At 37.6% G+C, this 13,040-nt stretch overlaps 1 protein-coding gene across 1 annotated transcript in view; it reads left to right on the plus strand.

Annotated features, from left to right (window-relative positions):
• Window positions 1-13,040, plus strand: part of MLLT10 (myeloid/lymphoid or mixed-lineage leukemia (trithorax homolog, Drosophila); translocated to, 10) — a 310,713-nt gene that overhangs the window by 182,398 nt on the left and 115,275 nt on the right. Inside the window, exon 9 of the mRNA XM_006869897.1 lies at window positions 2,704-2,799. Within this exon, the coding sequence (XP_006869959.1) occupies window positions 2,704-2,799 (96 nt within the window). The remainder of the gene's footprint in view (window positions 1-2,703; window positions 2,800-13,040) is intronic.

Consider the following 13,040-nt stretch of genomic DNA (forward strand, 5'->3'; position numbering starts at 1 on the left):
AGAGAAAAAGGATTAAAACATTTACTGATGAAGATCAAAGAGCACAGCCTTCGGTATGGATTACATCTCAATGTAAAGAAAATAAAAATCTTCACCACTTGACCAATAAACATTTTTATCAACGGAGAAAAGATTGAAGTCGTCAAGGACTGCAGTTTTCTTGGATCAGCTATCAACACTCACGGAAGCAGCAGTCAAGAAATCAAACAATTTATTGCATTAGGGAAATCTGCTGCACAAGATCTTATTAAAGTTTTGAAGAGCAAAGATGTCAGCTGGAGGACTAAAGTGCGCCTGACCCAAGCCGTGGTATCTTCAGTAACCTCATATGCAATGCGAAAGCTGGACAGTGAATAAGGAAGACCATAAAAGAATTGATCCCTTTGAGTTATGGTGTTGGAGAAGAATATTGAAAGTGCCATGGGCTGCCCAAAGAACCAATAGATCTGTTTTGGAAGAAGTGCAGCCAGAGTGCTCCTTGGAGGCCAAGATGGCCAAACTTTGTCTCTTATACTTTGGATATATTGTCAGGAGGGACCAGTTGCTGAAGAAGAATATCATGTTTGGTAAGGTGGAGAGTCAGAGAAAAAGAGGAAGACCCCCAAAGAGATGGATTGGCCAAGTGGCAACATCGATGAACTCAAGCATGGCAACAGTAGTGAGGTTAGTACAGTTTCGTTCTGCTGTGCTTAAGGTTGCTATGGGTCGGTACCTACTCGAAGGCACCTAACAACAAAAACAACAGCAACAATATCAGGAGGGACCAATCGCTGGAGACAGATATGCTCAGTAAAATGGCAAGTCAGCAAAAAAAGAGGAAGCCCCCCAAGTAGATGCATTGGCACAGTGATAGAAGCAGTGGGCTCAAGTGTAACAACAATGATTGTGCGGATGGCTCAGGATCAGAATTTTTCGTTCTCTTATGCATAGGGTTGCTGTAAATTTGAACTAACTCAGAGGCACCTGACAAACAGCAATGACAATACATTTTCCCAGACTTTTTATACTTGAAAAATATTCTAGGGAAAATGGAGCATAGATAATAAAGAAGGATAAAAAATGTTAAAAGACATACCACGCTCAATGCCATAGAGTCAATTTTGACTCAGCAATCCTATGGGGTAGTTTAGGGTGCACACCAAAAATTATTTAAATATGTGTTATACTTTAACTTGTAATTTTTTTGTGTGTATAAATACATCCAATGAGATAGTTGCATATTCTAGTGCATTCTCAGCTCTCTTATTACATGATAAACCATCCTACAACTTAGTGACTTATAACTTGCTCAGCGGGTATTTTGCCTTTGCTCCCAATGGTATCAACAAGATTTACTTACATAGTTATATTCAGCTTTTGGTTGGGCCGGGTATCCAAGATGGTCTTATATACATGTCTGTGTCTAGGTGTTACTGACTGTCAGCTGGAGCTTTTCAGGTTTTTCCTACACATCTGCATTCTCCACCTGACTCCCCTGGGGCGTAAGAGGGGAAAATTAAATGCCATCTAACACTCCTTAAAGCCCTCATTGTCTAAACTTTCATACCATATCTTCTGCTATATCCTGTTGGTCAAATAAGTTTAAAAGTTATCAAGCCTGAAGGGATTGAAGAACAAGTGTCCTTCCTAAGGATCAAAGGAACAGTTACCTTCCATTGCAAAGGGTGATAAATATACCAAGGCTTGATTCCTTGGAAGTCTTTATTATTGTGATGTATCACAATAGAAATGATTTTAGTGTAAGACGGTCTGAAAAAAATCATATGTTGATTTACATTGTTTGTTGCTAAAGTGTTAAAACTGCCGTCAGAAAATGACTTGTATACTTAGATTGGGAATTAAAAGCAAAAGCAAACAAACAAAAAAAACAGTATTGGACAGTACTGAGGAATTATAGTAAAATAGCTATCTTTAATGTTTATGCCTTTCTTCTGCTGATACTTAATCAGTTTCTTTTAGGCCAGGGACAGTGATACTAATCTTTGTGTCTCCTTAATCCCTTTTCTCATTCTTTGAACAGATAAGTGCTCTGAATGGTTACATTTAAGTACCATGTGAAATAAGCAAGTTGGATTATTTAAATGTTAGTAAATTTACTACCCAGCACTGATTCCTAAACTATTGATTCAAACCATTGAGAATGTTTAAATTAAATTCTTTTTCCTATCAATTTACAATGTTTTCTTTTGTATATTGTGCTTACCAGCATTAGCACATGTAGCACTTCCTAGCATAGCAGTATGCCCTGACTTAGGTTCATTTTGGGGGACAGAGGAGCTCTGGTAGCGTAGTGGTTACGAATCCGGCTGTGAATCTTAAGGTCAGCAGCTTGAAACTACCAGCTCTTCTGGGGGCGAAAGATGAGGCTTTCTACTCCTGTAAAGATTTACAGCCTCAGAAACCCGACTCCACAGCACAAAACAACAAGAGGTGACCAGTTCATTAACTTTCCAAGTAAACCTAGAATTTTTCACTTGAGTTTCTTCTCTCTAATATCTAGTCTCTAGATGTGGAATTCAGTGCATAGTGGTAGAGGATCTACCACTATTCAAATGTAGCAATATCTGTGTCTAAAACAGATTTAATGATTGTTATTTTTTAATTTTTTCACAGACTTTAACATTTTATATTACTGAACACAGTTGTAAGAGATTCATCATTGTAAATATAGTCTAATTAAATTTTGCTTCTATTCATTTTTAGAAATATAAAGAAAAAGATAAACATAAACAAAAACACAAGAAGCAACCTGAACCATCACCTGCATTAGTTCCATCTTTGACTGTTACTACAGAAAAAGTAAGTTTGAAGTGCCATATTTTGTTTTATATAATAACTAGTTATATGCTGATTGTTAAATGTTAACTTTTAGGAAGATTTTCATTCTTGGTGCCTTGATTTCCTAAAACACTTTTCTAATTCTTTGTATTTCTACTTCTTAATCCTTTATCCTATCGTCTGCTTAATCTAAATTCATCTGGAAAGGATCTAAGTAAAGGATTCTTATTGTTAAGCGCTGTCGAGTCATTTCCAACCCATAGCGACCCTGTATAGGGTTTCCAAGGAGCAGCTTGTGAGCTTGAACCACCGACCTTGTGGTTCAGACGACTTTGCAGTCCATTGCATTACCCCATGGTGCTACACTAGGACTCTTAAATAAAGGATAAGAGGTGGTAATATCGTTGAAATTAAGAATTTTGGTTTATTTAGCAAATATTTTTTTAGTGGTTATTTTATGCTAGTGATTGTTCTATACCAACATGTTAGCAGAAAAACCCAAATAATTTATGCTCTTGTGAAAAGTCCCTTCTACTTGGCATTGTCATTCACGAAAATAAAAATAATTATGTAATACATAAGATGATGGAAAGTGCTATGGAACAAAATAATAGAACAGACTAAGAGGGAAACAAGGTGTCAAAGTGGCAGTGAAAGGTGGTTTGCAATATTTAGTAGGGTGATCAGTGTTAGCATGACCTAAAAGGTGACTCTTGGAAAGGGCCTCAGCTGGGAGGTGGTGGAAAGATTATATAAAATGATATATGTAGTGAGCTTTTCAGGAATAAGTAATAGTTTGGTCAGTGTTCCTAAGGTCAGAGAATGCCTAGTATATTATAGTAACAGCAAGGAGACTAGTGTGGCTGGACAGTTATCAAGAAGTGGAGTGCAATAGGAGATGAGACCAGGGTGAGACAACAGTCCTACAGAGCTGTATAAACTGATGTAGGAATTTTGCTTTTCATTTGCTCTGCTGCATGAAATGTGTGCTATGAAGATGTTCCAAACTGAAGTGTAACATGATCTAACTTGGATTTTTAAAGCATCTTTTACTACCTCATTGGGAATAGATTGTAAAAACTCAAGGGTGGAAATAGGGAGATTATTAGAAAGTTATTGTGTTATTCCAGAAAGATACTGGGAACAGTGGCAGTGGTGAGAGGTAGTCAGATTTTGTACCCACCTGACTTTACATGACTTTTCTTATATTGAGAAATGTAAGGGAAAGAGAGGATTCAAAGATGATTCCAATGTTTTTGGTCTAGATAATTGGAAGGCATGGTGTTACTATTAATAAAGATTGGAAAAATTATGGGCTTGTTGTTAAAAGGGGGCAGATAAGGAATTTAGTTTTGAATTTTTATTGGTATCCATTTTCTATTGTTGCCAAAACAAATTACCACAAATTCAGCAGTTTAAAACGGTTCACTCTGGTTCGACCCCTTACTGAGAATTTGCCTTTCCACCCCAATAATACTAGTCAAATCACCTGAGATTTTATTAAAATGTAGATTCTGATTCATTTTATGTAGAATGGAAAGAGTTCATATCAAAAGGTTGAACTAGAATGACCAATTATAATCCCTGCTTTAAAACAACACATTTATTAAATCACCATACTGTAGGCCAGTACTCTGGATGGGCATCAAAGGTGCCTCTGCTACAGGTTTCTCAAGATTGTTAGATTTTCTAGCTCTCTATATGAAATCTTCATGTAGTCTTGAGGTGTCATTGCGTAATATGTATGGAGTTTCTGTTTAGGGTGATAAACATTTTTGGTAATAATGGTATTGATTGAATTATGAATATAATCAATGCGACTGAATTACACATGTAAAAATGGTTAAAATGGCAGCTTTTTTTTTTTTTTTTAGCACAAAAGAAAAAGTCTCTAAGAAGCAAATTGGGAGTAGTACTCTTCCTTTGTTGTTTTTATTTATTTATTTTTATCCCCATCCACTTACAAATATGGAGTCCTGGTGTGGTGCTGAAGGATAAACATTCTATTTTTACTAATTAGAAATCACTTTCTCTCACTGTTATTTTTTTGTATTATTGAGCCAGCACACTTAACTTAGAATGTTAATAGTTTTTACCCCAAGTAAAACATCAGTTTGAAGAAAATTTTGTGTCACACATGTTTATGCAAACACTTAAATCATCTTAAGAAAATTATAAAATTTGAAAATTTGTTGTGTCATAAATACATGGGTGAGGCTGCCCCCCTCCAAAAAAAATTCAAGGTGTAATCGACATTGAATAAATTTACACATACTTAAAGTGAAACCATCACCATAATCACTAGCTTCCCTGTGATTGTAATCCAGTTTCTCTATCCTGCCATGTTACCCCTACCCAGGCAACTACTTGCTGTTTGCTATTATTAATCAGTGTATTTTTTCCTATAATGTAAAGAAAAATGGAGATATAAGGTATACATCCTTTTCCTGACTTTTTCTACTCAGCAGGCATAATTATTTTGAGATTTATCCATATTGTGTGTATCAGTAATTCATCATTGCCTTTTATTGCTGTCTGGTATTCTAGTGTGTGGCTAGATCATAATTTGCTTTTCCATTCATGGACGTTTGGGTTGTTATCAGTTTTTTATTACAAATAAAGTGACTCTGTCTGTCCAATTCATGTGGTGGATTTTGTTTATTGTTTTTCTCATACTGACATTTCCTTGCATCCCTGGTATGAATCCCACTTGGTTATGATGTATTATTTTTTTTGATAGATTGTTAAATTCTATTGGCTAGGATTTTGTTGAGAATTTTTATGACTGTGTTCATGAGGAATACTGGTCGACAATTTTCTTTGTTAGTGATGTCTTTGCCTGATTTTGGTAGGAGGATTATGCTTTACTTCATAAAATATATATTGGAATTTGAGTAGAATTGGTATCAGGTCTGTCTGAAATTCTGGTAGAATTCACCAGTAAAGTCTTTTGGTCTCAGCCTTTTGTTGTTGTTGTGGTTGGGAGTTTTTTAATGACCTGATCAGTTTCTTTTGAAACAGGTCTGTTCTACTTTTCTACTTCATTTTGCATTAGTTTTGGTAGATTGTGTTTTTCTCAAAATTTATCCATTTCTTCTAGATTCTCAAGTTTGTTGGAGAACAATTATTGATACTATTCTGTAATTATCTTTTCCAGGTCCATTGATTCTGTTATGACATCACCCATATAGCTTCTTATGCATGTTATTTTCATCTTCTCCATCTTTTCTTGTGTTAGAATTGTCAATGCTTTGTCAGTTTTTATTAATCATTTAAAATAACCAACTTTTTGTCTTGTTGAGTACTTTTATTGCTTTTCTGTTTTCTAATTCATTTATTTCTGTAGTAATTTTATTTATTTTCTTCTGGTGACTGTGGGCTTAACTTTTCTGGTATTTTTCTAATTGTTAGAGATGTTGTGTTAGTATGTTGATTTCTGTTCCTCTTTTGGGATGTGTGTTTTTATTGCTATAAATTACTTCCTAAGCAATGGTCTGGACTTCTGATGTGTCACTCTGGATTAGCACTGGACTGTGAACCAAGGTTGGCAGTTCAGACTCACCAGTTGCTCCTTTGAAATCCTATACATGGTCACTGCGAGTTGGAACCGACTCACCGGCACTTAACAACAACAAGAAATGGTGTGGTATGGTGCTGTAGGATAAACACTGGACTGCAGGGTCATTTGAATCACAAGGTCAGTGATTCAAACTCACCAGCCACTCCTCAGAAACCCAATACAAGGTCACTGTGAATCGGAACCAACTCGACAGCACTCAAAACAATGGTCCTGTTTTGGCACTGTGGGATAAGCAATGGGCCACAAGGTCGATTTGAATCTCAAGGTAACTCTTATAACCCACTCCTTGGAAACCACAGGGTCACTGTGAGTCAGAATGGAATGATGGCACTTAACAACAATAGTAGGCACTGGTTCTGTTGTGTCCCAAAGCTTTTGGTATGTTGTGTTTTCGTTCTCATTTGAGTCAAGGAATTTATTTCCTTCTTCTATTACCCGTTAGATTGGTGGTTTAAACCCACTAGCATCTCCTTGGAAACCATATACAGGATTGTTATGGATTGGAACCAACTTGACAGGACTCAACAACAACAGTTCACCCAGTATCTTCTAAACTTTTCATGGTGCTTCTGGTTTCTTTGCACTGAGGTCACTTTTTTGTGTGTTTTCATGGTGCTTCTGGTTTCTTTGTTCCACATATTTTTCTGTGCTAAGTTCATTTTATGCGTTTTCTTGTCAATTTCTTCATTGCTTTTGTTTTAATGTTGAAAAAAATCTTCATGGATTTCCCTTTCCTTCATTTAATGTGAAGGTGTATTAATTTTCTTTGAGGCTATCCTGTAATTTATTAATTTCTTTTCCAGTTTACAAAGTCTGTTTTATCTTGAAATCTATTTAACTTCCTTGCCATGTGGAATTTTTGTAAATTTTTCCTCTTTTTGATTTGTAGTTCTCTTCATTATAAATTAATCTCTGGTTCCCTATTTTCAATCTTGTAGGTGTCTTTTACTTTGGATACGTCTCTGTTTGGATTGAATTCTGAGTGGTGTTGTTGTGTATGTCACTCTCTGGTTGTTGTCTGCTGTTTTTGGTTCTCAGTTCAATTAGTATTTTTGTAAAGTTGGCATGATTACTATAAATTCCTTTTAATTTCTGTTTATCTGGAATTATTTTACTGTTGCTGTACTATTTGAGGAACAGTTTTGCTGAGTATTTCATTCTTGTTTGGCAATTTTTATCTTCCAGAGTTTTGTATATGTCTTCCTATTGAATTCTTGCCCCTCCATGTTTTGTGCCAAAAAATCAGAGCTTAATCTTACTGATTCTCCTTTGTAGGTAACTTTGTAGATAACACCACTTGTCTGTCAGTTTGTCTTATTGTGGTGGCTTATGTGTTGCTGTGATTCTGGAAGCTGTGCCATTGGTGTTTTAAATACCAGTATGGTCACCCACAATGAGTTTCCATACTAAGGCAGACTAAGAAGGAGATACCGACTAATTCCCAATATTTATCACTGAAAATCCTGTTAACAGTGCAACGCTGTCAGCAACAGAATATTGAATATTCGAACATGATGAAGAGCACAAGAATATTGTCAGCTGTAATGAAGGGAAACAAGTCCAACAGATTGGAAGGCACTCAAAGTAGAATGGACGGTGATGACACAAATGGAGTAGAGCTTTTGGGACCTTCATTTGCTAATTAGACACAACTCAAAATGAGGTGAAACAGCTGTAAAGATCCATTAATAATCTGTAATGGAATGTACAAAATATGAATCTATGAAAAGTGGAAGTTGTCTTTAATGAGATGGAGTGTGTAAACATCCATATGCTAGGCATTAGTGAGCTGCAATAGACTGGTATTAGCCATTTTTAATCTGACAATCATATGGTTTAATATGATGGGAATGACAAATTGAAGAGGAATGGGTTTGCATTCATCATCAAAAAGAACATTTCAAGATCTATCTTGAAGTATAATACTGTCGGTAATAGGTTAATATTCACATGCACACATAGGAAGAAAAGTTAATACCATGACTTTTTTAGTGGTAACTAAAGCCAATGATGGTGAAATGTAAGAGTTCTACCAACTTCTTCAGTCTGAAATTGATCAAAATGAAATCAAGATATATTAATTACTGGTGATTGGAATACAAAGGTTGAGAACAAAGAGGAAGGATAAGTAGTTGGAAAATATGGCCTTGGTGATAGAAGCGATACTGGGGGATCACGTGACAGAATTTGACAAGACCAATGATTTCTTCATTGTAAATATTCTTTGTCAATAACATAAAAGATAACTAATACACATAGACCTTACCAGATGGAATACATAGATATTAAATTGACTACATGTTGGGTAAAGAGATGGTGGAAAAGCTACATGTCATCAGCCAAAACAAGGCCAGGGGAAGACTGGGAAACCGACCATCAATTGCTCAGACACAAGATCAGACAGAAACTGTTGATAATGAAAACAAGTCCACGAAAACCAAAATATGACTTTGAACATATTCTACCTTAATTTAGAAATCATGTCAAGAACAGAATTGATGCTTTAGACAGATACTAATGCCAAAGAACAGAAGAGTTGTGGGATGACATCAAGAACATCACATAGGAAGAAAAGCAAAAGGTCATTAAGAAGACAAGGAAAAAAAGAAAAGACCAAAATGGATGACAGTGGAGACTCTGAAGCATGCTCTCCTGCATAGAGATGATTAATGCAAAAGGAAAATATCAAGAGATAAGAGCTGACCAGAAAATTCCGAAAAGCAGCTCAAAAACACAGTTAAAGATTTTAATGAAATGTGCAAAGACCAGGCATTAGAAACCCAAAAGGAAAGAAGAATATGCCCAGCATCTCTCAAGCTAAAAGAACTGAAGAAAAAATTCAAGACTGGACTTGCAATATTAGAGGATTCTATGGACAAAATATTGAATGATGCAGAAAGCATCAAAAGAAGATGGAAGGGCTACAGAGTCACTATACCAAAAAGAAAAGGTTGGTGTTCAACCATTTCATGAAGTAGCATATCAAGAGCCAGTGGTACTAGAGGAAGAAGTCCAAGGTACACTGAAGGCATTAGTAAAGAGCAAGGCTCCAGTAATTTATGAATTACAAATTGAAATCTTTCAAGAAATTTATGCAGTATTAGAGGCAGTTACTCCTCTATGCCAAGAAATTTGAAAGACAGCTTCCTGGCCAACTGATTGGAAGAGATCCATATTTGTTTTCATTCCAAAGAGAATTGACCCAAACAAAATGTGAAAATTATAAGAAATTATCATTACTATTTCATGCAAACAAAATTTTGCCAAAAATAATTCAAAAACAGCTGTAGTAGTACATTGACAGGGAGCTGCCTAAGGTTCAGGCTGGAATCAGAAAGGGATAAGGTTCAGGCTGGAATCAGAAAGGTATGTCATTGCTGACATTAGGTAAATGGGAGTCTGTGGAATATGGTTGAACTTAGCCCATTTCTTAATTTCTGCCTTTCCCCTTCTTCCACTCACCAGTAGACCAACATGGTTGCCAGCAAGCTTACATGTCTGCTCACGTGCTCCCTTTGAGTTTGAGTCTTGAGGGGAGTTTGTTCTGAAGGGACTTGATCGCTTGCCATGATGATGGCTCCCCAGCAAACAACTTGCTTATTTTTGTAGTAGCCAGTCAGATTGCCTATTTTGTTTTGGATTTTTTTCCTGCTGATCTTTCTTTGAAGAAGTATCTTCTGTTTCTCTAGCTGTTCCAGGTTGCTCTGCTTGTCCTTTCTAATGGGAATGTCCCACCTCAGAAGGTTCTGGATGGGGCTCAAGATTCCACCTAAGGTCCTGTACACTGCAAAGGCTCTGCAAGAAGCCTGTTTCATGGGGCAAGTTCTAGAACCCCTTTCAGGTATTCCATTCAGTTATAGGCTGAAAATGGACTTAACAAGCTTTCTGTAATCATGTTTCCCATTATTCCTTTCTATCCCCCTCAAGAAGGAGCTCAGGTAGCGTAGTGTTTACCAGTTTGGCTGCAAACCTTAAGGTCAGCAGTTCGAAATTACCAGCTGTTCCGCAGGAGAAAGATGAGGTTTTCAACTCCTGTAAAGATTATAGCCTCGGAAACCCTGTACAGGGTCTCTATGAGTTGGAACTGACTCCTTAGCATTAGCTCCCCTCTTCAGGCTATGCCTCGATCCCTGTATCACAGAGCCCTTTTGTTCCAAGGTCGAGCATATACCACTGTTTACCTCTGTCCCATTTAGCCCATGTAAACATGCCTCAGTGTTCCCCTCTTTGCCTGTTCTTCTTCCCCCTTCTAGTGTATTGCCTTCCTCAACACCCAAACTGATGTGTTTATCTCCTACCCTGCACTCTACCATCCCTTCCCTTTACACACACACACTGCCTCTACCTTCCACTGGTAACCAACAAAGAATTTTTTTTTTTTTTTTTCGTTTTAGTATGGGTATCTTTTCTTAAACTTTTACTATACTGTTCCCCTATTTACCTTGTTTTCCACACTCCTCCCCTTCTATTGTATTGTCCTTCACAACACCCAAACTATGATGTGTCTACCCACTACCCTGTGCTTTACCATCCCCTCCCTCCACCACTCCAAGCCTCCACCCGTAATCAACACCAGTAAGGAGCTCTAGTAGCGTAGTGGTTACAAATCGGGCTGCGAACTGCAAGGTCAGCAGTTCGAAACTACCAGCTGCAGAATGCCTCATCTTTCTGCTCCCGTAAAGATTTACAGCCTCGGAAACCCTGTACAGGGTCGCTATGGGTCGGAACCGACTCGACGGCACTTAGCAACAACAAAAACAACCACCAACAAAACATTTTCCTCCCTTTTAGTATGGGTATCTTTTCTTGTTGTTGTTGTTAAGTGCCTTTGAGTCGGTTCCGACCCATAGCGACCCTGTACAGGGTTTCCGAGGGTGTAAATCCTTACGGGAGTAGAAAGCCTCATCTTTCTCCCACGGAGCGACTGGTAGTTTCGAACCGCTGACCTTACGGTTCGCAGCCCGATTCGTAACCACTACGCTACCAGAGCTCCTGGGTATCTTTTCTTAGGCTTTTACAATAGTGGCCTTCTGCCATTGACTAATTTGACTCAGCATAATTCCCTCAAAGTTCATCCTTGTTATGTGGTGGTTTACAGCTGCCTTGTTATTCTTCAAGGTAGCATAATACTCCATTGTGTGAATGTACCAAAATTTATGAATCCATACTTCCATTGATAGGCACTTAGGCATTCTCCATGTGTTTGCTATTGTGAATAGTGCTGCTCTGGACATTGGTGTGCATATATCTGCTTGCGTTATGTTCTGTATTTCTTGTGGATATTTACCAAGTAGAGGAATTGCTGGATCATAAGGTATTTCTGTTTCCAACTTTCTGAGGAAGTGCCATACTGTTCTGCACAGTGATTGGACCATTTTGCATTCTCACCAGCAATGTAGGAGGGTCCCAGTCTCTCCACATACTCATCAGCATTTATTGTCCTCTGCTTTTTTGAACTTCACTGTTATTGCTGGTGTGAGGTGATATCTCATTGTTGTTTTGATTTGCATCTCTAACGGCTAATGATGGAGAACATTTCTTCATATGCTTATTGGCTGCCCAAATCTCTTCCTTGGTGAAGTGTCTGTACATATCCTGTGCCCAATTTTTTTTTTCTTTCTTAAAGTTTTTATTGTGAATTGAGTGACAGTTTACATAGGAGAACATCAGTTTTACACTCATCATTTCATTGCAATGATTACAGTCCCCTCTGTGCATCATCATTCAACAATATTTGCTTCTATTCCGTCCGATTTTTTGTTTTGTTTGTTTGGAGAGGATATACAAAAAAACACTCAGGAATATATAATAATTTAAACAGCAAAAGGGCCACCAGCGCACAGCCAGCCTTTCTCTTTCCAGTAGTCCAGAGACATTAACTGTCTCTCCGTGTCCTCATTTCTGCTTTCATCTCTGGTGTTGCTGCTTCTCTGGATAGGGTCCTACATTCCACTCGTGCTCTTCTCCCTTGATGATCCTAGGGTGCTCTGTTCTAAAGTTGTGTTTTTAAGAGAAAAATATCAAATTAGTTAAACCTTTGGCACTGTAGGATAAGCACTGGATTGTAAAGTCAGTTTGAATCAAAAGGTCGGCAGTTCAAACTCACCAGCCACTCCTTGGAAAGCCTGTACAGCTGTGCCCAATTTTTAATTGGATTATTTTCTTTTTCTTGTAGAGGTGTTGTAGTTTTCTATAGGTTTTTAGAAATTAGTCCCTTGTCTGATATGTCATTGCAAAACACTTTTTCCCCATTCTGTGGACTTCCACTTTACTCTTTTGGTGAAATCTTTTGATGTACATAAGTTTCTAATTTTTGTCTTCTTTTATTTGTGTAATTTTCACAATGTTGGGTAATCTGTGTATGCCCTGAATTATTGTTGTTGTTAGGTGCCATTGAGTTGGTACCGATTCATAGTGACCTTATTTATGCACAGTAGAACAAAACACTGCCCGATCCAGGGCCAACCTCACTATTGTTGCCACACTTGAGTCCATTGATGCTGCCACTTGGCCAATCCATCTCCATAGGGGTCTTCCTCTTTTTCTCTGACCCTCCACCTTACCAAACATGAAAAACCTTCTCCAGCGATTGCTCCCTCCTGACAATATGTCCAAAGTATGAGAGATGAAGCTTAGCCATCCTGGCCTCCAAGGAGCACTCTGGCTGCACTTTTTTCCAAAA

The sequence above is a fragment of the Chrysochloris asiatica genome, unplaced genomic scaffold, assembly GCF_000296735.1.
Source record: "Chrysochloris asiatica unplaced genomic scaffold, ChrAsi1.0 scaffold00137, whole genome shotgun sequence".
In the NCBI taxonomy this organism is placed as follows: domain Eukaryota; kingdom Metazoa; phylum Chordata; class Mammalia; order Afrosoricida; family Chrysochloridae; genus Chrysochloris; species Chrysochloris asiatica.